The sequence below is a fragment of the Saxophila tyrrhenica genome (genome assembly GCF_035928015.1).
Source record: "Saxophila tyrrhenica strain CCFEE 5935 chromosome Unknown scaffold_1, whole genome shotgun sequence".
Classification (NCBI taxonomy): Eukaryota; Fungi; Ascomycota; class Dothideomycetes; order Mycosphaerellales; family Extremaceae; genus Saxophila; species Saxophila tyrrhenica.
Genome location: NW_027041733.1, coordinates 1583488 through 1607277, shown reverse-complemented (window position 1 = coordinate 1607277; position 23790 = coordinate 1583488). Strand labels below are relative to the sequence as shown.

The 23790-nt window shown below is 55.5% G+C and overlaps 8 protein-coding genes across 8 annotated transcripts; 3 read left to right on the top strand and 5 right to left on the bottom strand.

Moving 5' to 3' along the window:
* Positions 1–1408: 1408 nt before the first annotated feature.
* Positions 1409–3167, bottom strand: LTR77_000713 (uncharacterized protein; the record flags this gene model as incomplete). Its single annotated transcript, XM_064797978.1, has 4 exons — positions 1409–2668; positions 2726–2841; positions 2894–2996; positions 3048–3167. 4 exons carry the CDS (start codon positions 3165–3167, stop codon positions 1409–1411), a joined length of 1599 nt encoding a protein of 532 aa, XP_064664212.1.
* A 519-nt stretch (positions 3168–3686) lies between these two features.
* On the bottom strand, positions 3687–4419 carry ANB1 (translation initiation factor eIF5A; the record flags this gene model as incomplete). Its single annotated transcript, XM_064797977.1, has 4 exons — positions 3687–3754; positions 3809–3941; positions 3998–4264; positions 4396–4419. The coding sequence occupies 4 exons, from the start codon at positions 4417–4419 to the stop codon at positions 3687–3689; spliced, it is 492 nt and encodes a 163-aa protein (XP_064664211.1).
* Positions 4420–8079: 3660 nt separating this feature from the next.
* On the bottom strand, positions 8080–9470 carry LTR77_000711 (uncharacterized protein; the record flags this gene model as incomplete). Its single annotated transcript, XM_064797976.1, is given in 2 exon segments — positions 8080–8102; positions 8120–9470. 2 exon segments carry the CDS (start codon positions 9468–9470, stop codon positions 8080–8082), a joined length of 1374 nt encoding a protein of 457 aa, XP_064664210.1.
* A 598-nt stretch (positions 9471–10068) lies between these two features.
* CDC3 (Cell division control protein 3) lies at positions 10069–11755 on the bottom strand (the record flags this gene model as incomplete). The annotated part of the gene is made up of 3 exons (XM_064797975.1): positions 10069–10710; positions 10764–11230; positions 11287–11755. 3 exons carry the CDS (start codon positions 11753–11755, stop codon positions 10069–10071), a joined length of 1578 nt encoding a protein of 525 aa, XP_064664209.1.
* Positions 11756–12710: 955 nt separating this feature from the next.
* On the bottom strand, positions 12711–14603 carry EXO70 (exocyst complex component exo70; the record flags this gene model as incomplete). Its single annotated transcript, XM_064797974.1, has 2 exons — positions 12711–14278; positions 14336–14603. The coding sequence occupies 2 exons, from the start codon at positions 14601–14603 to the stop codon at positions 12711–12713; spliced, it is 1836 nt and encodes a 611-aa protein (XP_064664208.1).
* A 1170-nt stretch (positions 14604–15773) lies between these two features.
* Positions 15774–19692, top strand: LTR77_000708 (uncharacterized protein; the record flags this gene model as incomplete). Its single annotated transcript, XM_064797973.1, has 2 exons — positions 15774–16696; positions 17322–19692. The coding sequence occupies 2 exons, from the start codon at positions 15774–15776 to the stop codon at positions 19690–19692; spliced, it is 3294 nt and encodes a 1097-aa protein (XP_064664207.1).
* A 449-nt stretch (positions 19693–20141) lies between these two features.
* Positions 20142–21857, top strand: LTR77_000707 (uncharacterized protein; the record flags this gene model as incomplete). Its single annotated transcript, XM_064797972.1, has 1 exon — positions 20142–21857. One exon carries the CDS (start codon positions 20142–20144, stop codon positions 21855–21857), a length of 1716 nt encoding a protein of 571 aa, XP_064664206.1.
* Positions 21858–22327: 470 nt separating this feature from the next.
* On the top strand, positions 22328–23766 carry LTR77_000706 (uncharacterized protein; the record flags this gene model as incomplete). The annotated part of the gene is made up of 3 exons (XM_064797971.1): positions 22328–22834; positions 23163–23401; positions 23457–23766. 3 exons carry the CDS (start codon positions 22328–22330, stop codon positions 23764–23766), a joined length of 1056 nt encoding a protein of 351 aa, XP_064664205.1.
* Between the last annotated feature and the right edge of the window lie 24 nt (positions 23767–23790).

Here is a 23790-nt window from a genome sequence, read left to right as displayed (position 1 = left end):
CGTTGCGCCTGGTCGTCCATTGTGGAGGACCAACCGCCCCAGCGGACGTTCTCGGGCAGCATTGGGGCGTTCCACTCAGGGGAGCTGTTGGCTAGCCATGGTGATGCGTGAGAGGATACACAAGGTAGCTGAACAGCCATCCCTTGCTGCTGCAGAAGAGTCAAAAGAGACGAACGACGTCGCCGCGGTCATTGGCGCGCTTGCCACGGTCGGGTCAGGTACCGACAGAAGCACTGAGCTACCGGGCCCGCGTACGCCTCTCCCATGTCAACAGAAAGCACACAACAGCGAAGCGATGCGATGAAGTCACGCTTGACGGTGCGCTGCTATTCTGAGCGCGCTGGGATTGGCGGACGTGGCGGCGGCGGTGCAAGCTCGAGCCCGAAAACTGTAGCCAACGGCGCACCAAAGACACGGAAATGAATCGTCTCTCTCCTTTCGGCGACGAATGTCACAATTAATTATCGCTTTAGGCAAGCGCCTTGACGCAAACAGACTCCCTGATCTTCAGGTACGATCTCTTGTGCCTTCTCCGCCCTCTCGTTCGTCAATGTGCGATCTTTAGTCACTGCTTTATTGTCCTGTTTTCTTCCGACCGCACGTCTTCTCAGCGAGGCGAACTCTGCACAATGACATGGCCGTCTTTTCAAGGCCAGCTTGAATCTTGCTGCAAGACTCGCGACGGCAAGAGAACAGTCCGTTCGTATACAACAACACTGCGAACGCAAGTAGGTCCGTCCCCCGGCAGTCGTGAAATTGCGAACGCCATGACAGCCGACTCCGTCGATAGACCGTTCTTGGCCTACGCCTGATCCTGGTGTCGCTCAAAGCTTAGCATCCCTGTATTCGACCTCCCGTCGCTCGCAGGTACGCAATTCGTTTGTGTGTAATCCATTCTACCTGTCCAGCGGGCTGGAGCTGTCCGGATCGCACGAAGCCTTTCAACACGGCTTGAGAAACACTCTTCAGGCGCAGTTTGAAGACGCGAATTTCACTTCAGAACGCCCAAGAATGATGTCGGCGCAACGTCCTCCTGCCCAGTCGAATATACCCGGCGCTGACTCGCGCTCCATCATTGACAGCCTTAGCGCAACATCCCCAAGAAGTGCCGGTAAGATTTGAGCGTTCGATAGTCGACAATGTTTCTCCTTATGACATGCACCCCGTCAATAGCGTTCCTGCTTGATATGGATCGCCAGCTAACCCCACGGCGGGGACCTTAGCACATCACGAGTGTACAAGGGTCGGTGTAATCTTCCTTCAAATGATCTGCGGGATGGCTTTCAGGCTTGACCTGCCTCTCTCGGTGACGACGTATATCATGACTTCCTATTCGGACGACATTCATTACGTGCGTGTGGACTGGACACGTCGGCCTCGATGACATTTGCTGACGCGCATCATGGACTCACGTAGCCTCGCTCCTTCGAAGGCGCTCCTCGACCTTCTGCAGCCGCCTCTCAACCAAGAACACCGCCTGAACCATGCCCTCTAGCGACACACAAGCCAATTTCGCAGCCTCTTCGTACAACACCTTCGACGTATCGGACAAGTCTTCCAGCTTTCTGAAGCGCCGGTAGGACTCGCCAACTTCCGCCATCGTTCGTGGAGCATCTTCATCTGTCAAACGAGCCTCTGTCGAAAGACCGCCAATTGGAGGAGTGCTCGGAGGCGCCGGAATCTCAGTGGCACTGCTGTTGCGTTTACCTGGTAATGGGAACATCTCAAACAGCGCCCTTCGGAAGACAGCATCTCTCCCAGCCCGCCCATGCTCGCGAATGTCCTCGCTGGCGATGTTCTCTTCGCACCAGTCGAGGTAGGCGTCCAGCTTGTCCTCAGAGGAGTTCAAGCAGTCGTCCTCGTCGAACTCGAAGGCTTCTGCATATGTGAGATTGTCTTTTCTGTCGACCTCCTTCTTCCGCTCTTCTTGCAGCTTGAGCCATGAGTCCCAGTCAAAGACCACCGCGGACAGATCGGTAGCTGCGCGAGTCTTGAATGGCTTTGTGCCAGTGGGAAACAGCAGCTTGGTAGCGACCACTATCAGCGCCATGAGCTGTACCTCCGGGTACCGCAAAAGAGCTCGACTGCTGATCTTGGATAGATCGAACTTGATTTCTAACTCCAGCAGTGAGGTCAGCCGCTGCGTGCCAGCAAACACCTCCAACGGCAGGAGCATATCCTTCATCCAACGGTACACCACCAGAGGGACATTGATCGAAGGCACTGCCATCCCGAAATCTTTGTTGAGGAATGAAAGCGTCTCGAGCACGGCCTCATGCAACGGTTCTGGCTTGATCAGATCCGCCGGCTCGAGCAGCCTCTGGTACTGCGGTGGCAGACGTTCTCGTAACCCAAAAGGCACTTCGCGCGCAGCTCGATAGTACAACAATTCGCCATTGTTGACCCATTTCAGGATATCAGCAGCTGTGATAGGACTGCGCAGCAGCAGCACGCCTGTATAGCAGAGCGAGAGCAGCTCCAGTAGATTTGGCGTTCCCTCCTTGGGCTTCATTCGACGTTGGCGACTTCTTCTTGTAGACTGGCTGTCCCTCTCCGACTGTGAGCTGAAGACTTGAGTGGTTGGAGCATCTGTTTCGGTATCCGAGTCGTAGGAGATTCGAAACTGTAACTTCTGCAGGCGTAGAGCCCATAGGTCCTTTACGAGTACCTGTCATTGTGTCAATATGTGCTTCATTAGCCTGACGGTGTAAGCTTCTAAGCCCACCTCAAGTTCCTCCGGCAGCTTCTGCGCGTCAATGAGCCATCGCAACTGCTTCCTCAACACAAGCTGTACGCAGAGCAAGTAGTGCTCGAGTGCTTCGGCGCCAGTGAAGCCAGCAGCTGTACACGATCAGTTGGGCACAAGAGGGCAGATAGCTGTCGCGCTTCTTACACGTCCCTCGCGTTCTTGAAGACTCAGCATCAGAGTCCTTCCTTCTCACCGAGCGTCCCACAGGCACAAACTCTCCAGTGTCCTCCGCGATCACTGTGCCGCGCTATGGTGATGTCAGTGACGTTGGTGTGGCAAGGGTAGGCCATGTTCTCACCTCGCGCTGCTGGTGACCGCGGTCGCAGTAGGTATAGCCATCATCGCCGGTGTAGTAGCGCCGTGATCCACAGCTCTCGTATGGACATGGCTCTCCTTTTATACGAGGGGCGGAGGACATGATAGCGTTGCTCTACTACTTTGAAAATACTCTGTGGACGTTGAAGGCTCGAAAATTCGAATAGACGTTCGTCTTCGCCATCGTCCTTGTATGGGGCGAAGTTTGGCGTGAGCCGCTTATCGAGGTAAGTTTCGAGTTGGTTACTACTTCCCGTGCAGGAAGTTGTGGGCGGGAAAAGAAGACGATGTTATTGAAGGTGAGGTGAGGTGTACGATTAGGGTCGAGTTTAAAGGGATTCAGGCTCTCTAATATTCGATAGACATGCAACGGACACAGCACTGATTTCGCGATTGACAGAGATAAGGCTGCGAAGAGAATTTCGACCATAGTCCAGTTAATACATCTACTCGACATGGTACTGTCCTGCACCGCTGAAAGATCACAACCATATCCATAAGCAGCAAGGCTTGCCATGGTTTTGCAAACACCGCCAATGCCACCCAGGCACGATATTCGTTGTCCCATGCCTTCGTGAGTATCTAGCACCTCCTCGTCATCCCCTCTCGCTCTCAAGAACATCTAGCCCTTTGGAGCCTCCTTGGCGTCGATGGCAGCCTCCTCGCCCATGGCAGTGAGAACGATGACGTCTGGAAACAATGTCAGTAGGCTGTAGAGTGAGATATACATGAGGGCTTCCTCACTGGTGTCCTTGCCCTCATCATTGAAGAGCTTGTTGATCTTGTCACCGGGGTCGCCCTCTGGGACCTTGACGTCGTCCTTGGTGGAGCCATCGTCAGACATAAGGGACAAGAAGCCGTCGTCGGTGATGTCGAGCTGCGTGTATATCGTTAGTATTTAGTTGCGGTAAGATAGCTTTTCTTCCAACTCACAAGCTGGTACTCGCGGCGGGAGACGTTTGGGACATCCATGTTGTGGGTGGACGGGGACAGGTCTTCCAACTTCTTGCCGGTGAAGATGTCGATGGCGACCATGTGGACCTTGGCGTGACCGTGCTTGCCCGTCTTGGAGGTGGACATTTCCACGATCTTGCACGGGCGGCCCTTGATGACGACGTGTCCGTTCTTCCTCAAGGCCGAGCACTGCATCGGGAAGGTGGTGGAGGCACCGGCGTCGGCGCTCTCGAAGGTGTGCTCATGCTGCAGTAAATGATGTGTTAGCTATGGTTCTCTCAACTGCTGTGGCCGGCGCAAGATCTCGACATGGTGCTGTGGTCGACCCCGCTGCCGCACGACTCCCTCGAGATCTGCCGGGCGGAGGTGCTGCTCACCTGCGCATCGTTGGGTTCCGCCATGATGGATGACGGGTGTAGATATAGGGGGTGTGGGGGTGGTGTATGAAGTCGAGGATGAATGCAGCAAGGGAGGTTGAGTTTTCGAGGTCTGGCGCACTTGGTCGGATAAAGATCGAAAAATCGCGAGCGACTTGTGGTGGAGGAAGGTGGGGCAGTGCGGGAGGGCCCTTTAGCAGGCAGTTGGCTCGAAGGGGCGTAGTAAGCACTGAAAGCACGTGAGCTCCGACATGGAGAGCCTCACATTTCAGCTTGCGCGGGAGGACAACATTGGACCACGCGATCAAACGATGATTCTACGACGATAACACCACATGCGCCCGTGGCATGTGGCTAGAACGCTTCTCCGGCCAGTCGAGCCAGTCGACGCCTACCACGAATACCCCTAATCGAGCGAACTCGCCAGCGCCTCGAAGGTCTGTACAGCTAGGGCCGAGTACCCTCCCTCGACGACCTGGTCTCAGTCCGAGAACCTCGTCGCTCTCGGCTAACTCCTTGTATGGCTCAACCGATAGTCTGCCAGCGGCAGCGCGGATACCGAATGGATCGAGCTTGAAGAACGAGCTGGGAGGCTCACCTGCGCCCGATGTCCCTGATCCGGTCGACGTCTTGCAACGTATTCTTGGAACCGCCGACAGCAATGGCGGGAGTAAGACGAATGGCTATACGCAAGCCGGTGACAGGCCAGAAGAGCTGGCGGAGGACATCGACTTTGGCAACTTAAGCCTGGAGGAATTTGCGAGCAAAGCACCAACTCTCCAACTCCAGACCAGCGACGCCAACGAGACAAACGTCGCCCCGATCGTAGAGGACTTTGAAAAGGAAAAAGACAAGTTCGTGGACCTGCACAAGTCCATAGTGGCTTGCGATGAGGTCCTGAAGTCTGTCGAGACATACCTTACAAGCTTTAGAGCAGACCTGGCGAACGTCTCGGCGGAAATAGAGAGCTTGCAAAACCGGTCTACCTCGCTGAACAACAAGTTGGACAACCGAAGGTCTGTCGAGAAGGTGCTGGGACCTGAGGTCGAAGCCATCACCGTTCCTCCTGCTGTGGTAAGGAAAATCACGGAAGGAGTGGTGGACGATTCTTGGGTTCGAGCTCTGCAGGAATTGGAGAAGAGATCGAGAGCTATCGATGGGAAGCTGAAGGAAGGCAAAGATATCAAGGCATTGCAGGATATTCGGCCGTTCATCGACAATGTCTCTAACAAGGCTGTCGAGCGCATTCGGGACTATGTCGTTGCACAGATCAAGGCGCTCCGGTCACCAAGTATTAATGCGCAGGTCATTCAGCACAACAGCTTCTTGAGATACAAGGATGTGTTCGCGTTCCTGGCGAAGCGGCAGCCTGGATTAGGGGAGGAGATCTCGCAAGCCTACATCAATACAATGCGGTGGTACTACTCGAGCCATTTTACCCGGTACAAGGCCGCGTTAGAGAAGCTCAGCACACATGCAATCGACCAGAACGATGCTATTGCCAGTGAAAGCTCAACAACTAGAGGCAGCAAAGGTGGTACTTACGACGCTTTCTCGATCGGCCGAAGGATGGACATACTACGGACATCGAACGACACTGCGATGCCATCGTACGCTGCTGAAGAAGATAAGGCCTCCCATTACCTTGAGCTACTCTTCCGTGCCTTCAACCTGGCGCTCGTCGACAACGCTTGCGCCGAGTACTCTTTCCTGACCGAGTTCTTCGCCAAACAGCCTTTCCAGGCCACCCTTCGAAAGTTCAACGAGGTCTTCCAGCCTGTATTCGATCTTGGACAGACCCTCACGAAGCAGCTGACAGAACACAGCTATGATGCTCTTGGTATCCTGGCGTGCGTCCGGTTAAATCAGCATTTCGCTTTCGAGCTGCAACGGCGGAAGGTCCCTGCTGGCGAAAGCTACATCAACAGCACGAACATGCTGTTGTGGCCGCGCTTTCAGATCGTCATTGACAGCCATTGCGACTCGATTCGGAAGGCCACAACATCACTCACTGGCAAACCGTCGGGCTCTGCTTTGAGCTTGACAAGCTCTCCATCAGCTTCCACTACCGCCCCTCATCCGCTCACCCAGAGATACGCGAATTTCGTGCAAGGTATCCTGGCATTGAGCAGTGAAGCTGGGGATGATGAGCCGGTCTCGAACAGTGTTGGCAGGTTGAGGAATGATTTTGAAGGCTTCTTGACGAAGCTGAGCAAGGCGATAGCAGAGCCTAGGAAGCGGCAGAGGTTCTTGTATAACAACTACTCGCTCATCTGTACGATTATTGCGGAGACGGAGGGAAAGCTTGCAGACGAGCTGAAGAGTTATTATCTGGAGAAGAGGGAGAGTCAGGGTATAGATTCGTAGAGACGTCGATTGCTAGTTCGACAGTCTGCTTCTGAAGTCATATTTGTTCATCACGTGAGCCAGCCGGCCGGGCTTGGCAGCCCACCACCGAAACTTCGATTGAAGCGCTCCAACCTCATCAACGACCACGACATCACCACATCCGTATCGAAGGTCGCAAACAGTAAGTCGCTTACCACAGAAGCCGTAGAATACTCACCGTCAATACTAACAAATCCCACAGTGCAGATGTACGCTCCCAAACCTCCCCCCGCCACCACCACATTTCCCCCACTAACCATCACCCAGCTTCGTCAAGACCCTCACGGGCAAGACCATCACCCTCGAGGTCGAGAGCTCCGATACCATCGACAACGTCAAGAGCAAGATCCAGGACAAGGAGGGCATTCCTCCGGACCAGCAGCGCTTGATCTTCGCCGGCAAGCAGCTCGAAGACGGCCGCACCCTCTCCGACTACAATATCCAGAAGGAGAGCACGCTGCATTTGGTCCTGCGTCTGCGTGGAGGGATCATCGAGCCGAGTTTGAAGGCGTTGGCGAGCAAGTACAACTGCGAGAAGATGATTTGCCGGAAGTGTTACGTGAGTGAGAAAAAAACAAAAGCCGACGGAGGCGAAGGGCGGCAGGACAATGTGCTAATGGAATACGGACAGGCCCGTCTCCCGCCGCGTGCGACCAACTGCAGGAAGAAGAAGTGCGGACACAGCAACCAGCTGCGCCCGAAGAAGAAGATCAAGTAGTGGCTATGCGGGCAGAGGAGTGCTACGAGGCGAAGGTGCTTTTGTTGAGGTGCTAGGATTGCGGAGGGAGGGCAAGACACACTTGCGGTAGCCTGAAGCATCAATGAACATCTACATCAACACTCTGCGCTCTTGCGGCTTTGCGAAATTTGCATGCTGTTCTCTACAACCTTGCTCAGAAGATTTTTCCGGCTGTCTACAGTGCCGATCTATCGCCAACCTTCGTCTGCTCACCACCATCCACGGTGGTGAATCGGGGAGAGCGTGAGCGTGTACCGATGCATCTAAACCATTGGGGTCCGAGCTCACTACATCCTGCGATGCCGATGCGCAACAGAGTCCATGACTGTAGGAACACGAATCAGTCGCCTGCCAACAGCGCGGTGAAAACGGTCATACCTTCGTTATCAAATGACTGCCCGCAAGTCTCTCAAGCGTGCCATGCTGGGAACAACCATTTGCCGCAGACAATCCCAAATCCATCCCCTCAGCACACAGGACGTGCCGACCTTCGACACTGTCTTCCATCCCGCCATCCTCACTCCACCCGCCCAACCCCCCTCAAGCTCAAATAAACATCAGTCCCCCACCCCCACAGACTCTGCACCGCAATCCCACCTCCAAAGTACTCCGCATAAGCCCTTCCCAGCGGCAGTCCATACCCCAAACCCGCTAATTCACTCCCCTGTCCCGCGCCTCCCGACAGCATGTCCAACCCCGCCATGCCTCCGCCTCCAGACCCGGAAGTCTTGTCGTGGATCTCGTCCTCGTTGAAAGTCGTGAAGCCGTATTCCCACAGCTTGGCCAAGTTGGACGGGTCGATGCCGCCGCCGCGGTCGCGGATGCGGATGGTGACGCCGGGTGTGGCGTGGGATAACGGGCGGATGTTGGGGGAGGTGGAGGCGGTTGGTTTGGGGGACGAGGAGGCGGCGTCTACGGCGCCTTGGTCGTGGGTGGTTATTGCTGCTGGCGTGTTGGTCGCTGGATCTATAGGGAGATCTTCAGGAGAAGTCGAGGGTTTGCCAGCGGGTTCCGGTGGTGGGGGAGAGGGCGCGATGGTGATTTCGATCGCTTCTTTCTCCATGCCCGCTTCAATGGTGGCGCGGAAGGAGTTCTTGAGGAGCTCGGTGAGGACGTATTCGATGTGCATTGGTATGTGGGCGATCGTAGCGTCTGGGCTGCCGACGATTTGTACAGTAGGCCGGACGCCGTACTTGAGCTCGCAGATCTCGCCGACAGTATTCTCGCATGCCCTCACCAGCGCAGCAGGCTTGAGCTCCGTATCGATCACGCCGATGAACGAGCTGTCCTCATCCTCCTTGTGCTGATCCTGGTCCGAGAGATCATTGTGCGGCTTACTGCTCATGTGAAGCGCGATATGCTGTTCCGCAATCAACCTCGTGCCTATCCTCGCCCTCAGATGTTCGTCCAGAAACTTCGTAACCTCATCTTTCGAAATGTACTTCCTCGCCTCCAAGAACCCCTTCGCAAGGATGGCAATGGTGTTACTATGCGTCTGCACCAAATCCGCCATGGCCTCCGTGAACTTGATCTCCTCCTCCAGCGTCTCAATCTTGCGCTCCGCATACGGCAGCAGCGTCGAGAGCGAATGCACATAGTTGTTGTGGATCTTGTTCACATTCGGGTTTGCGACCACGATATACGGCAAACTCCTCAGACTCTGGATGCGGTGCGCCAGCCTCGAGGGCAGGATGGAGAGGGTGAAATTGGCATTGCTAAGCAGCGACTGCTTCGACAGCGGCGGGCGGCCATTCTTGCAGAGGTCCGCGAGGGTCAGTGGGTGGAGCGGTTTGGCTGCCAGGCGGGCAATGTCGGCGTCCTTCACCGTGGCTGTTTGGATGGGTCGTGTGCCCGATGGAAGTCGGCGGTGGAGGGGAAGATTGTGGACGGGAAGATCGGGGCGGAGAGCGACGCCATGGTGCCTTGCTGCAGTGCGCAGACTGAGCATTACCGGCACCCTCAACTCGAGTCGAACGCTACCGCTCGCGCATCGGTGATGGTCGAGGAAGATGAGTCGAAGACGCAGAAGCAAGTCAAGAGTTGTGGGGTGAGGTCAAGCTTCTCCCACAGCGCTCAAGCACCATCTCCTTGTTGCAGTCCAGACCAGACGGCGGCACGCCAACGCAGCGTGGTGTCACAAGAAAATGGAAAAAACAGTCTGCATCCACACCCATTGATACACTCGCTACCCTATATAGCAACAGAGGAGAACACCGCAGCAGCACCGGCTCAGACTAGTTAGAAAACACACAAGAATGAAGTCGCTGTGGTATCACAACACCCCCGTCCACTCTCCTCTCACCCTCAACAAAAACATTCTCTTCTTCTCTGGTCAAGCCCAGCCTGACCCCGTCCGCCGCCCCGCTGATTGCTTGCTTCCTCGGTGAAGAGAGGTAGCAATGAGGATATCGATTAGTATCATTAGAGGTTACACCCGCCCGTCTTCTCTCTGCCCGTTGCACCGCCCGATCATCATCCAGATGCAGATGGTGGAGTGATGAGGCCTCACCGTCTGTTTGTGTTGTTGTGCCCCCGCTCACTCCACCCTAACCCCTCAGCGAGAAGCCACCCTTCTTCCTCCCCTTCTCCTCGACTGGCCGCCCGCTCTCAATCCGTGACTTCTTCTCCTCGAGCTCCTGTCGCTGGCGATCGAGCTGCTCCTTCATCTCACGATGCCTGGCGTACAGCTCTTCTTCCGACTGCTTGAGCTTGCTCTCCTTCTCCTGCACCTTCTGCTGGAACACCATCTTCATCTCGAGCTCCATCTTTGCCAGCTTCTGCTCGTGCAGGCTGCGCTCCTCTTCTTGCTTCACCGCTGGGTTGACCTCCTTGAACACGCTAGGATCTTGTGCCACGCCCATGTTGGTAAGCTTGTCGCTGCGGTAGTTCTCGTAGAGGAAGTTGTTGGTGTGCTCCTTGAGCTCCTCCATGTGCGTTCGGATGAGCATTTGGCGCAGCTTGACGAAGTCGCAGTGGTCCTCATTGTCAACTTCGATCACACCCCACGGGTAGCGACGGCCGCGGACCTTGCGACCTTCTGGTGTGGAGACCTCACTATTCGCGCCCACGACTGCGAATGGGACCTTGGACATGATCTCGTTGTTCTCGGCGATCGTCTCCTCGTCGTCGAGCTCGTATCGCGGGCCCTCGAAGATGTGAATGCTGTGGTGGTGGATATCTGCGAGGATCTAAAGCACACAAGTCAGCTGCAATTCTCGGAGTCGAGATTATGAATACTCACACGCTGCTTGAAGTTCGCAATCTCCTCATCGGTAAGAGTATCAGCCTTGGCAATGACGGGAATGAGGTTGACCTTGGTATGAAGTCGCCGCATCACCTCGACATCGAGAGGCTTGAGAGAGTGCCCAGTCGGCTGCACGAAGTAGACGCAAGCATGCACGCGGTTGTCGACGATGTTCATGCGGTTCACCTTGTTCTCCGCGTCCAGGTAGGCGTCGAATCGCTGCTCAATGTTCTCGACAATCGGCCGCCACGAATCGTCGTTGTTTACGAAGTCACCGAAGCCAGGAGTATCGACCACAGTCAAACGAAGACGGACGCCGTTCTCCTCAATGTCGGCGCTGATGGATTGTATGCTGACGGTCTTGGGTGCGAAGTCGAGGGAGGGCTGCTTGCGTTCTTTCGGCGGGTAGAGGGAGGTGTTGAACAACGTGTTCACAAGAGTAGACTTGCCAAGGCCAGACTCGCCTGTAGCAAAGGTGATCAGCATGCTGTCGATTGCCGAGCAATGATATATCACTTACCAACGACCATAACGTTGAAGTTGAAGCCCTTGCGTACACTCTTGCGGTGCCACTGGTTCGGCAGGTTTGCGAAGCCGACGTAACCAGTGAGCTTCCTGCGCACAATGTTCCTCATATCACTCGCTGCCTGAGCTGCCGCTTTCGGGTCTTTCGAGGTCACGGTCTGAGGGGCTGGAGTGCCGCCGTTAGGCATGGCGTTGCTTGTCGCAACCAAAGGAGACGCGGGCTTGCCATTGGGAACGCTGGCCTGGTTTGGCACAGGAGAGGCGCGGTTGGGAGGCGAGGTGGTACCCCCGTTGGCGGATGCTAGAAGTTTTGCGTCAGCACTTGTTGTGTGGATGTCGACCTTGGTCACGGTGATGTCGGTCCTAGTGGGCGAGACGACGCGGCCGGGTCTGGCGGCTTGGATGCAAGGAGCGCTGCTGCCCGTGACCTTGCTGTCGATCGTGGACTTGGAGGACACCGACATGGCGTGCTGAAGTATGCCCGTCCGCGCAGCCACGTGCTATGTCGTTGAGGGTAGGCGGCAGGCGGTGTTGTCGTGCGCGGACGATGGAGGTTGTGATGGGGGAGGAGAGGGAGGGAAAGGAAGAGGCTTACCCATGGCGAGTGCGGTCGAGGAGTGTTGTTGCTGGAGAACGTGGCGTAGTTTCCCAAGGTGTCTGAAGAAAGAGCCATCGTCAGTACTGCTGCTCTATTCGGTATTCGCGGAATGCCGAAGCAGTTGCGCCTCGTGGAGCGCCATGCAGGTGCCTTACAAGAAATTCTTCCGCCTTCAATCCCGCGGATGCAGCGTTTCAATCGCGCCCTGCCGCTGCGCTCGGGTGATGCTGGGTATGGCGATGGAGGAGGGAGCGAGGAGGAGGATGAAGATATCGGCGAGTCGGTGATGGGTGCCGTGCGGAAAGAGTGGATTGTTGGAAAAGCTGGAGTTGCAAGCACGCCGTGTCAGGTGTCAGTGGAAAGGGGATCGCAGGGGTCTGCTGGCCACGTCCGTGCTCGGCCCAATGCCCGTTACGCAGCACGCTTCGACTTCTTGTTCCGACGACCTTCTGCCAAGCGCCGCAATGCAAGCACCGAAGTCTATTAATTCTCCGGCGGCACTCAACGAAGATTCAAGCAGATGTTTCGTGATGCTACACAACATGTCGACAAGCCATTGTCTCGGTACTTGTCAAAGTCTATCATGCATGTGACCCGATGCGGGACAGCTCTCAGTCTCCTCAGTCCGCGCAAGCATCATGCAAGATGGAGCTTGCTGCAGCAGAGATCTGGCAGAAGCAAACCTCACGTGTCCCTCCATCTCGTCCCTCCAACTCGTATTCCCGAAGACGCCTCGCTCGCTAAATCGCTCCAAACATTCAATGCTCCTTCGGAGAGCCTCGCTTTTCACTCAGTCCCACAGATGTCCCCCAACTCCATGCTTACGCCAACGAAGCAAGAATACTACTCAACTGCCCCTTATCATACTTGACATACTTGCCCTTCCCCTTGTCAACCTCGTGATACCGCTCCCAAAACCGCGTATACAACGGCTCGATGAAATTCTGCACCTCCCGACCCAGCATCCTCCGCACCTCCGGCTCCATCTTGTAGCTCTTGTGCTTGGCCACCAGCTCGTCGAACGAGACGTTGAAGTTGCGGAACTTCTCCTTGATGGCGTCTTTCTCTTTGCTGTTGAGCGCTTTGAGCACGTCGGCGGAGTTGACACCTTGGCCCATGGAAGGTGGCCGGGCGTTTTTGGTGTTGATCACGTCGAGTAAGAGGGTGGAGGTCTCTTTCCAGGCGTCGGTGTAGAGTTGGGAGGACTTCTTGCGCCAGGCTTCGAGTTTGGGCGTCGAGCCGAGTAGGGGCTGTAGTTCGGAAGAGCGGATCATGCGTTCGATGAGCGCGATGTTGTTGGCGAGGAAAACGCCTTGCACACTCTTGCCGCGGAGTAGTGATTTGGCGCGGGACTCGAGGTTGGAGAGCAGGGTCTCGATGGTGTCGGTGCTGTAGTGGGAGAAGAGTTGTTTGCCGTCTGCGCCGACGTCGAACGATTTGATGGTTGGGATGGAAGAGGTCGAGGTGCTGTTGTTCGGTGCAGACCAGCCTCCGTCGCCGAGGCTACGCATGATAGACGTGAGCGGTGGCAAGTAAGAGGTCATGGTCTGCAGCCGTTGCATGACTTCTGATGTGATGGGGACGGCGGAGCCATCGATGGGTAGAGATGAGATCTGCTGGATTCGTGACCGTATGTCGGAGAGCAGGCTCGACAAGGATGACTTGGCGGTCTCTCTCACAGGTCTTAGAGCTTCAGACATGGCTTGTTTGAGCTCTCCGGTCCTGTCCTCGAGACGGAAAGAAGTATTGGACACCACTTCGATGATCTCGTACGCTAGATAGCAGTCGGTGATTAGGTTCGACTTGATATGTGCATCCAGATCGCGTAAGGTATTGCCAAATACTGCCAGAGAGCCCTGGCATGTTGTGATCAGAACCTGGCCCCATTCTTCACGGCTGAAGATTTGGCAGATGTTGTCGTACTCGGCAGTATACATTCCTTGCATCCCACCAGCATAGGTGCCGATACCATTGCTACCTTGCTTGTAGATTGCATTGGTGTCCTGTCCAGCGACCTTTCGCGCAGTGGACAGCGAAGCTTGCGCCAGGTTGCTCAGTGACAAAGTGATGTGCTGGCCGCGCTCCTGAGCGTAGACCTTCGCGGAAGGCGCAAGCTCGCCAGGCGACACTTGAGAGGTATAGTTGTGTATTTGCGCATTGATGGTCCGAAGCTGTGCCGTCTTCTGCTGCGCCAATCTCGGAAACTCTGCGCTCTTCATGATGTACCCCAAGGGCTCGATAGGTTGGGAGTCTCGCCTGCAGAGGTCGCGAAACACATCTTCGAGGCTTTGTGTTCCGACCGATAGCAGACTGCTCAGCTCCGAAATGGCTTGTTGATTGGACCGCAGGTTTGTAGCCTTGAGCTCTCGTAGCGCTTGGTTCGTCCTGTCTATGCTAGACATGTAGTCTGCCAGTCCCACCCTCTCCGGTCGACTTCTCAATATACGCTCCTCCCGCTTCGTCATATCCAGAGGCTCCCTCGCTCTCTCTATTGCTTCCAGCACTCGGTCGACATTCGTGTTCATGACTTGAAGGCGCTGCGTGTTGCCATACACGGGACCAATCGCATCCTGGACTGTCCGGCCGCTGACTTCGAGTCGAGACATGGAGCCCTGGATCTTCTTGGACAGCGACTTCAACTTCTCGAGGTTCGCGTAGAGCACTTCGACCTCTGCGGCCTCCTCCGCCAGCGCTCCTCTTCGTGGGACTGGCATTGTGGTGGATGCTGTACTGATAGTGGTGGTGTTGTGGATATCGCAGGACGTCACTAGGGTCACCGGGAACGAATAGGGTGGGCCATCACCAAGGGCTGTCAATCAGTAGCGATTGGTAGGGCTGATCGTAAAGGTAGACTTCAATCATGCACAACGTTCGAGCTGCAGTGAGGTTCGTGGCATCGTGGCGCAACTGTGGCTTCGTGTGGGGGCGGAGAGGGCCGCTGCTTTTTGGAGAGCACAAACCACAGCACCACCAACATCAGGCCATGCAACACACTCACCTTCAAGTCCTCAACCACATTCCTCGCAGCTCAATGACTTCTGGAAAACGCTAGATCGAATCGAAATGGCCTACTGGACACCCGCTCAACCCAAGACCAAGAAAACAACTTGAAGGGAAGCTCAGTTTGAGCATCATCCCAGGCTTCTCACTGTTGCATCCACGACAGGCTACGACTTGCGCAACGGCGAACGTCGGCACAAGAACCGCTTTCAAAGTGCAGCAATCTCCTCCCGAATGTCGAATAGTGTCGCCGCGGGTCCAAGGGCATCATCGCACTTATACCAGACTCTGGAGAGCTTTCAGCCCTTCGAGCTCAGCCTCCACCTCAGGCCTGGCACCACCTTGTTGCCTGATCGAATGACCGAACCTTCGACTTCACTCTTCCTTTCTCAGCAGTTTGCGCACGCTATGGGTGTGGCTACTGTTTTTTCGATGATTGTCCATTGACTTGGCGTGTTGGTTCCTGCTCTGCGCCACCCCTACTCGAGCTCCAGCCTTAGGCTGAGGAGACATCTGCTCAGGCTTCTACACCCCCTCGTGACCATTATGACTGTTGAATACCTCAACCAGATGGCCGCAGCCTGACACACCAGAAGAAAAAGGTCACTAATGCTGTTGAGGTGCTCCGATGCTGGCCGCGTGTGTAGGCTCAGCAGTTCAGCTTTGGTGTGCAGGTGTGCAGAGAAGGTAAGAGAATGTCTCTTGGTTGCGTGTCGTGTGCCATTGTTGGAGTATAAAGTCTCTCATCTCTCCTTCGTGGTTTCGTGTCTCACCGAAGCAAAAGATCTCAGACATTTCACGCACGAACTCAATCGCAGAGACTCTCACTCCTCCATACATACAACCACCCTCCTACATCACTCTTTCATTGCTATCTCCAAGACATGGTCAGCCCTTCCTCACAGCTTGCTACGGCCGCTCAGCAAGTGACAACCTTCAACGGCGTTTTGGACGAGGTTTGCGAGGACTTATCAACCATCCCACGAGCAAGAGGTCATGGCACGAAGCTGTCGGCGGCGAAGTCGAATGCCCGCCTGGATCGACTACCCGACAAGCTAAAGAACATCGTCCTCAACGTAATGCAACTGGAGCGAGAGTGCGAAACTTCAAGAGCGGATCTCGAAGATGTCAACTACGAGCTTCAGGATGTGAAGAGGGAGCGAGATCGTCTCCGGACTGAGAATGCTACGCGCAGGGCTGGGACGGACGGTACACCTGGAAGGCTCCAGGAATCAAGGCGAGAGGTCGAACGGCTTCAGACAGAGAAGCGCGACTTGGCTCAACAACTACAAGACGCAACTTCGAACGAACCCAAGCTACGGAGCCTGAAGACCGAAAACGCAAAGTTGAAGCGCGATGTCGACACCCTCAAGATCGAGAAGTCCGACCTGGTCCAACAACTCCGAGACGCAGACTCGAATGGCAGCACTGTACGGAAACTAAAGATGGAGAACGCCAATCTCAAGAGCAATGTCGAAACTCTGAAGACCGAGAAGTCCGATCTCCTCCGCCAAATTCGCGCTTCCGACTCCAACGGCAGCAGCGTGCGGCGACTCAAAGTCGAGAATGCCAACCTCAAAGACGAGGTCGATACGCTGAAGATCGACAAAGCGGACCTGAGGAGAGAGCGCGACGACCTGAAGAAGGAACGAGATGGATTGACCAGCAGGAAGGAGGAGCTGAAGAGAGAGACGGCTGGTCTCAAGCTGAGGAACCAGGCGCTGGAGAAGCAGGTGCAGGATATGCTGGAGGTGAAGTGTATCAGCTGTCGGAAGAGAGTGAAGCATTGGTGTACGCTGCGTGGTGGGTACGTGCGGTTCAACTCGTGAGGTGTTTTGTGTTTGAGCTTGGGATACGATCGCGATGGTGTTTGAGCGGGTATGGCTGTCTTGTGTGAGCGAAGGCGTTGGAGGGAATGATTGATTGTTCGACTGTATCGTTAGCTTAAAACCATGTATGTACCATAGACGCAACACCCTGTTATACAGTTGTTCATGGTCGTCGCCGGTGCTCCTCTTTCTGGGCTTTACTGCACAACCATGGTGAAGCCGAGAGCCTGGTTACACCACGTGCGGGTACCTGTCGATCATCGCGGCAACGAACTCTAAAGTGACGCGATTTGCACGTAACTCTCGCCCAGCAGCCAACTTTCCACACGGCTCCGGCCTTTCAGCGCCCAGCGCCACGTTTTCAGTTTCGTTACGCCACTCCTTTCGCATTCATGTTCCATGGACTTCTCTTCTGGCGATTGTAGTATCTTCAACTCGCAATCACTCTCCTCTCCCTCTTCGCCTGTCGCTCCTTGATGCTCGGGATCTCCTTCGAATAGCACCAGCCTCGGTCTGGGTCGCAACCCCCTAAACAACTTCCCGAATTACTAGCACATGAGTGCCTCCCTGGAAATCCTTCTTTGCGATGCATCGAGCGTTCAGATGGCAATACTACTCCGCCCGACGGCGTGAGCTTGCGCTTGGAATCGCCTTCGGATCTTTTGCCATTGTTGGATTCGGAGCATTGGGCGGCCCCAAGCTGCAACGCGCCGACGGCGCCAACTTCACGGAGTCCTCACCATGGCGCAACAAACCGACCGTCGTCTCCCACAACGCTTCGCCCTCCGAGAGAGCTGGAGAGACGGGGAAGCCGTCACCGTATCCTCCAGACAGCGCAGAGGGCGCACAACCACCACCGCCGCAAACGAAAGGTCATTCCACGATTGATGCAGAGGCCGACTCGTCCGTCGAGACTGTTTCAGCTTGGCAGAATGCCACCGGTAAGGTTGCTGCCGTTCGCGACTCCTTTACGGGATGGGACTTCAGCGCGCTCAAAGTCAAAGTCACGGGTGCCCTGCCTCCCTGGATTCGCACGCTGCCAGGCTATATGGACAAGCTCAACAACGAGCTGTCTGGTGCTCCATGGTCGCTGAGTTGGGAGATATGGGAGGATGCTCACGACCCTGAGATCAACCCTGAGATCATCTGGGACGCTGACGTCCGGATCTCTAAAGACTTGTGTCCAGCCGAGCAGGCGTTTCTTAGCGCTCGGCAAAGACACACGACCAAAGCGTTGGCGAAGTATCTTGGAGTGCCCGAGGCTGAAGTGCACCCGGAGGATGTACCAAAGATTGCAATGTGTGGCTCCGGCGGTGGCCTGCGTGCTCTTGTTGCGGGAGCATCTTCCTCCCTCTGCGCGCAAGAATCCGGTCTCTTCGATTGCGTGACCTACACAGCTGGCGTCTCGGGGAGCTGCTGGATGCAGACCCTCTACAACTCTTCTATCGGACGGCAGGACTACCAGAACATCATCAATCATCTGAAGCAGCGTATCGGTGTGCATATCGCGTATCCTCCGGCTGCACTTGGCCTGCTGGCCACAGCGCCTACGAGCAAATTCTTGCTCAGTGGGTTCGTGGAGAAGCTACGCGGCGTGCCAGACGCGGATCTTGGGGTCGTCGACGTTTACGGGCTGTTGCTGGCTGCACGATTACTGGTTCCCAAAGGAGAGTTGCGTGTTGACGACAGCGACCTCAAGATCTCAAAGCAGAGCTCTTACGTCGAAAACGGCGCTGCGCCTTTGCCAATTTACACAGCAGTCCGGCACGAGATACCAGGCAGTATGAAAGGCGACGGTGAACCTTCGAAGTACGCCTGGCACAACGACATCAACCAGGACTGGTTTCAGTGGTTCGAATGGACGCCTTATGAGTTCTTCTGTGAGGAACTCGAATGCGGCATTCCAACGTGGGCTGTTGGGAGGAGTTTCAATGCTGGTCAGACGGAATGGCGAGACAATGGCTTAGCTCTCCCGGAGCTACGAACTCCTCTGATGATGGGTATCTGGGGTAGCGCCTTTTGCGCGACCCTATCCCACTACTACAAAGAGATAAAGCCTATTCTGATGGCCGCTGGGTTGTCTAAGCTGGACGTCCTGCTGCAGGGGAGACAAGACGAGCTGGGCAAAGTCCACCCGCTGGATCCTGCGATGATACCCAATTATGCTAAAGGCCTTCGTAGCCGTCTCCCGGAGAGTTGTCCTGAGAGTATCGAAGAGACTTCTCATCTTCAGCTGATGGACGCTGGAATGAGCAACAACCTACCTATATATCCTCTGCTTCGACCAGGCAGAGATGTGGATGTCATCATCGCCTTTGACGCCTCCGCAGATGTCAAGTCAGACAACTGGGTCAAAGTCGTCGACAGCTACGCCCGACAACGAGGGATCCGCGGCTGGCCGATGGGTGCTGGGTGGCCGCCAAAGACGAACGAGCAGCAACAGACCACAAAGGAACTTGGAGAGGCGCAGCAAGCCGTGTCAGGGCAGATGAACGACGTTCTCGAAAGCACTCAACAGATCGATGAGCAGGAAGACCTCGGGTATTGCAACGTCTGGGTTGGTTCGATAGAGGAGCAGCACGAGGACGCAGGCCTTCCCCCTTCTCGCAGAGTGAAGTTCGACGGCGACGCTGAGCATCTGTCTTCGCCCGACGCTGGCCTGGCGCTGATCTACTTCCCATTCCTCGCCAACGACAAAGTACCAGGTGTTGACCCAATGACCTCAGATTTCATGTCAACCTGGAATTTCGTCTACGAGCCAGAGGAAATCGACAAGGTCGTTGCTTTGGCCAGAGCAAACTTCAACGAGGGAAGGGAGCAGACTCGACGGACAATTCGAGCTGTGTGGGAGAGGAAGAGGAAGTTGCGCCTGCAGCGGGAGGAAGAGGAGCGCGACATTCAGCGGCGGTATCGACTTCGTCACTTCGAGCACAACGACGATGGTAGCCAGGCAGATCATTTCAGCGGAAACTGACAAGTCGCATATCTCTCTCATGCAGCTAGGATGATGCAGCTTTGGCGCTGACCGCAAAGTTGAACTGTGTCCAGCTATTGCTTTGGTCTTTCCACGACCTCCACCGCATTCGGGGACGGGTCTTTGATTGGTATCGCCGAAGGTTGTTCATATCAAAGAGCGATATCGGAGCAAGGCAAGCAATTCGAAGCCTTCTTTCAGCGCTAGCGGCGTTGAAGCTCCGATGCCTTGCGGTTGTGTCGGCATCTCGGCGTAGAAAAGGCCCAATCTTACCAGGATCCTGGCCAGTTCAACGTCATTTTTGCTGCATTTGCGACAACGCTCAACGAAGATACAGGTGCAGGGGTATCGATATACTAATAAGCCAACCGCCACAATGTTTAATGCCGAGAACGCTTTTCGCCAGACGAGTGGTCGTTTTCTGACACCATTCCTCCTTCTTGACAACAATGTCTTCCCAAGCGCATCCTCCAGACCTTGAGAAGGGCCAGAGTTCATCGAGCAATGATTATGAGGATGCCGAGAAGGCACACAATGGACACGAAGGTACTTCACAAGATGCGAGCGACACGTCCAGCGTCTTCTCAGAACAACAAATGGAAGGCCCACCTAGCATACGGAGCCGGAACAGCACTCTATCACGTACGCCTTCGCGGCGGATAGAACGAGTCAACACCACCGCCTCGACCGCACTCTCGAAGATCAGATCACGAAATCCTCGCGGGCCTTTTACCCACCCTTTGACACACGAGAAGACGAAACCAGACCACATCGTCGATTTCGATGGACCAGATGATCCATACAGACCGATGAACTGGCCGTTCCGAAAGAAGGCCATCACCACGGTGGTATACGGCCTGACAACGATGGGCGCCACGCTCGCATCCAGCATCTTCTCACCCGCGCAACAGCAAATTGCCGAGCATTTTGGTGTTGGTGAGGAAGTAGCAGTTCTTGGAACAGCGCTGTTCTTGTTTGGGCTTGGTCTTGGGCCTCTGTTATGGGGCCCGCTGTCAGAACTGTATGGGCGAAAACCGGCGGTGCTCATTCCAGCTTTCATTGGAGGAGTGTTCGCTTTCGGCGTGGGAGCCGGAAAGGATATTCAGACTGTGATCATCTGCAGATTCATGCAAGGGGTCTTCTCATCGGCCCCAGTAACCAATACCGGCGGCGTACTCGGCGATATCTGGAGTGCAGAGCAGCGTGCTGCAGCAATTGTGGGCTATGCCATTGCGGTGGTAGGCGGGCCGACTCTGGGACCCTTGATCGGAAGCGCTATTGTCACCAGTTCTCTCCGCTGGAGGTGGACACAGTACGTCTCTGGCATCTTCATCATGGTCATCCTGGCTCTTGGGGTAATTGTCCTGGATGAATCCTACCCACCGGCTCTTCTGGTCCGCAAGGCCCAGCGTCTCCGTCATGAAAGCGGCAACTGGGCTCTCCATGCTAAGCATGAAGAGTGGGATGTTGGGATCCAGGAAATGATCAATAAGTACGGCGTCCGTCCGTTCAAGGTTTTGACGTCGCCTATTGGGTTCTGTGTGGCGCTCTACGCCTCCTTCACGTATGGCATTCTGTACGCTACGCTTGGCGCATACCCGGTCGAATTCGAGGAAGTACGAGGCTGGAGTCCAGTCGTTGGCTCTCTCGCCTTTCTTGGTACATTAATTGGTGTCTTCTTCGGCTCAGCGGTCAACCTCCTCAACCAACGCTTCTACATCAAGAAGCTACGAGCGAACAACGGCAATCCTGTCCCCGAAGCCAGACTCCCGCCCATGATGTTCGGCAGTATCTGCTTCACCGGTGGTCTCTTCATCTTCGCCTGGACGTCCGACCCTTCCATCCACTGGATCGGCCCAATGATTGGGGTCGTCGTCAGCGGCACCGGATTCTTCACCATCTTCCAGGCCGCCCTAAACTATTTGATCGATACGTTCCAGCGGTACGCTGCGTCAGCTATCGCGGCGAATACGTTCTTGCGGAGTGCGTTTGCTGGAGCTTTTCCGTTGTTCATTACGCAGATGCTGCACGCGTTGGGAGTCGATTGGGGCATCAGCGTGTTTGCATTTTTCAGTTGTTTGCTGATACCCATTCCTTATTTGTTCTACGTCTTTGGGTACAGGATCAGGGCGAGAGGGAAGTGGTCGAGGGAGAGCACACTGTGAGCATGAGAGGGGATTCAAGGGGCAGCAGTGGACTCTCATCTGGCTTTGACCCAGTCTTGAGGATCGTGTGGCGCTTGAGATCACAGAGCGGTGCATGTGGTGGAGCTTTGGGTTGTTCAGAGACTGGTTGTTGTTCAGCGAGGCGTTGGCCGGATTAGAATAACACTTTTGTATACCCAACATTTCGTTCGATTCGGAACCCGTTCCATTCTACAGTCTCCGTGCCACAGTACCTCTGTCCGCCATCCTGCTTTCTTGTATCCGTATTCAGCGTGTTTCAACAACCAGACGACCGAGTCATGCAAGACATCTGCACCCCACAAAACCTGGATGCAAGCCACATGGCAGGGCGTCCATGATCAGCCGCCAGGATCCGTGAGCACCGTAATATTCGCAACCTGCCACCGCATCGCACATCTCCCAGGAGCATGCCATTGCCACGGTAGCCTCGTGTGCTACCCCAACGCGCCATGCCGGAGATGCAACAGCGCTCCCGGCACCTCTCCGCCTCGACCGCGCAGTCCTCGTCCGCCACACAACGCGATCCCCACCAAACCTCCTCGATACCGCCCTGGGTGCACGTTAACGACGGCAACGAAGACCCAGATCAGTTATTACTACCCGCCGAGGCACGTCCGAATACTCGCCACTACAAACCTCCCCCTTCCCATTACAAGCCGGGGCGGAAATGGGACCATCTGCGGTCAGCGGAGCCGCCTTTACTGAGCGCGCCGATCAACGATCATCAGCTGCGATGGACGCCGTTCATGCAGTCGGGACCGAATCCGCAGTCGCGGGAAGGGAGGGTGGTGGATGCGGCGTGGATGGAGGAGAACATGCCGTATATGAATCCGGATTGGCATCCAGAGGATGAGGGGGAGCCGGGGCCGGGGCTGTTGACGGCGAGAGGGATGATGTATAGGGGGAAGTGGCTTATTAGTCCTGAGCGCCAGGAGAAGACTGTGCGGTTCTTTTGGGTGAGTGAGGATATTTCGTTCTGTTCTGCGGTCGTAATGGTGGTGCAGGGGGTGGTGGTATGACTCCAACACTTGGGTCACGCTATGGCTACATGTTGCATTTTTGAGAAAGAGTGAGCACCAATGGGCTCATTGGTGGAGCGGTTACCACGTCTGGCCGCAATGGTGCAACCAGAAGGTCGCTTGTTCGATTCAGGCATGGGCTTTTCTTTTTGCCTGTGTTCGAAGCAACATTGTGGGTTCAATGCGGTCTTTTGCCATGTGGCCTCAACATTTCTGACAACAAGTCGGCCTACCTTCAGAAACACAAGCTAACATCATCCTCCAGCGACTACTCCTAAAGAACCCCTTCGTACCCCTGGTCTTCCGAATAACAGTCCTCGCCTTCTCAGCAGCCGCACTCGGCATCGGCGCCTCCATGTTCGTTAACATCGAACGCGCAAACCGCGACGCCGACCCTAACAACCAATGCGCCACACGAGCGTCAACCTACATGGCCATTATCGTAGGCACAGTCGCCCTACCATACCTAGGCTACGTAACCTGGGACGAATACATGAGTAAACCGTACGTCTCACCCTCATCCGCCCTCCCCATCACCTCAGCTGACACCTCACTCCAGCCTCGGCCTCCGCTCCGTCGCGGCCAAAATCCTCCTCCTCCTCTGCGACCTCTACTTCGTCGTCTTCTCCTCCTCCAACCTCAGCCTCGCCATGGACGCCCTCTGGGACCACCGCTGGGCTTGCTACGACGAGCACTTCGCCATCATCGGCGGGGAAGGTAGGGCCGTCTCAGCCACGTGCCCGAACAATCCGAGCGTGTGCTACAAGCAGCGCGCGCTGAGCGCCGTGCTGTGTGTGGGCTTGATTGCGTGGTGCGTGACTTTTAGCATTAGTGTGTTGAGGGTGGTGGAGAAGTTACGGCCGGATTAGGGATTGGGCTGGGATTGGGATTTG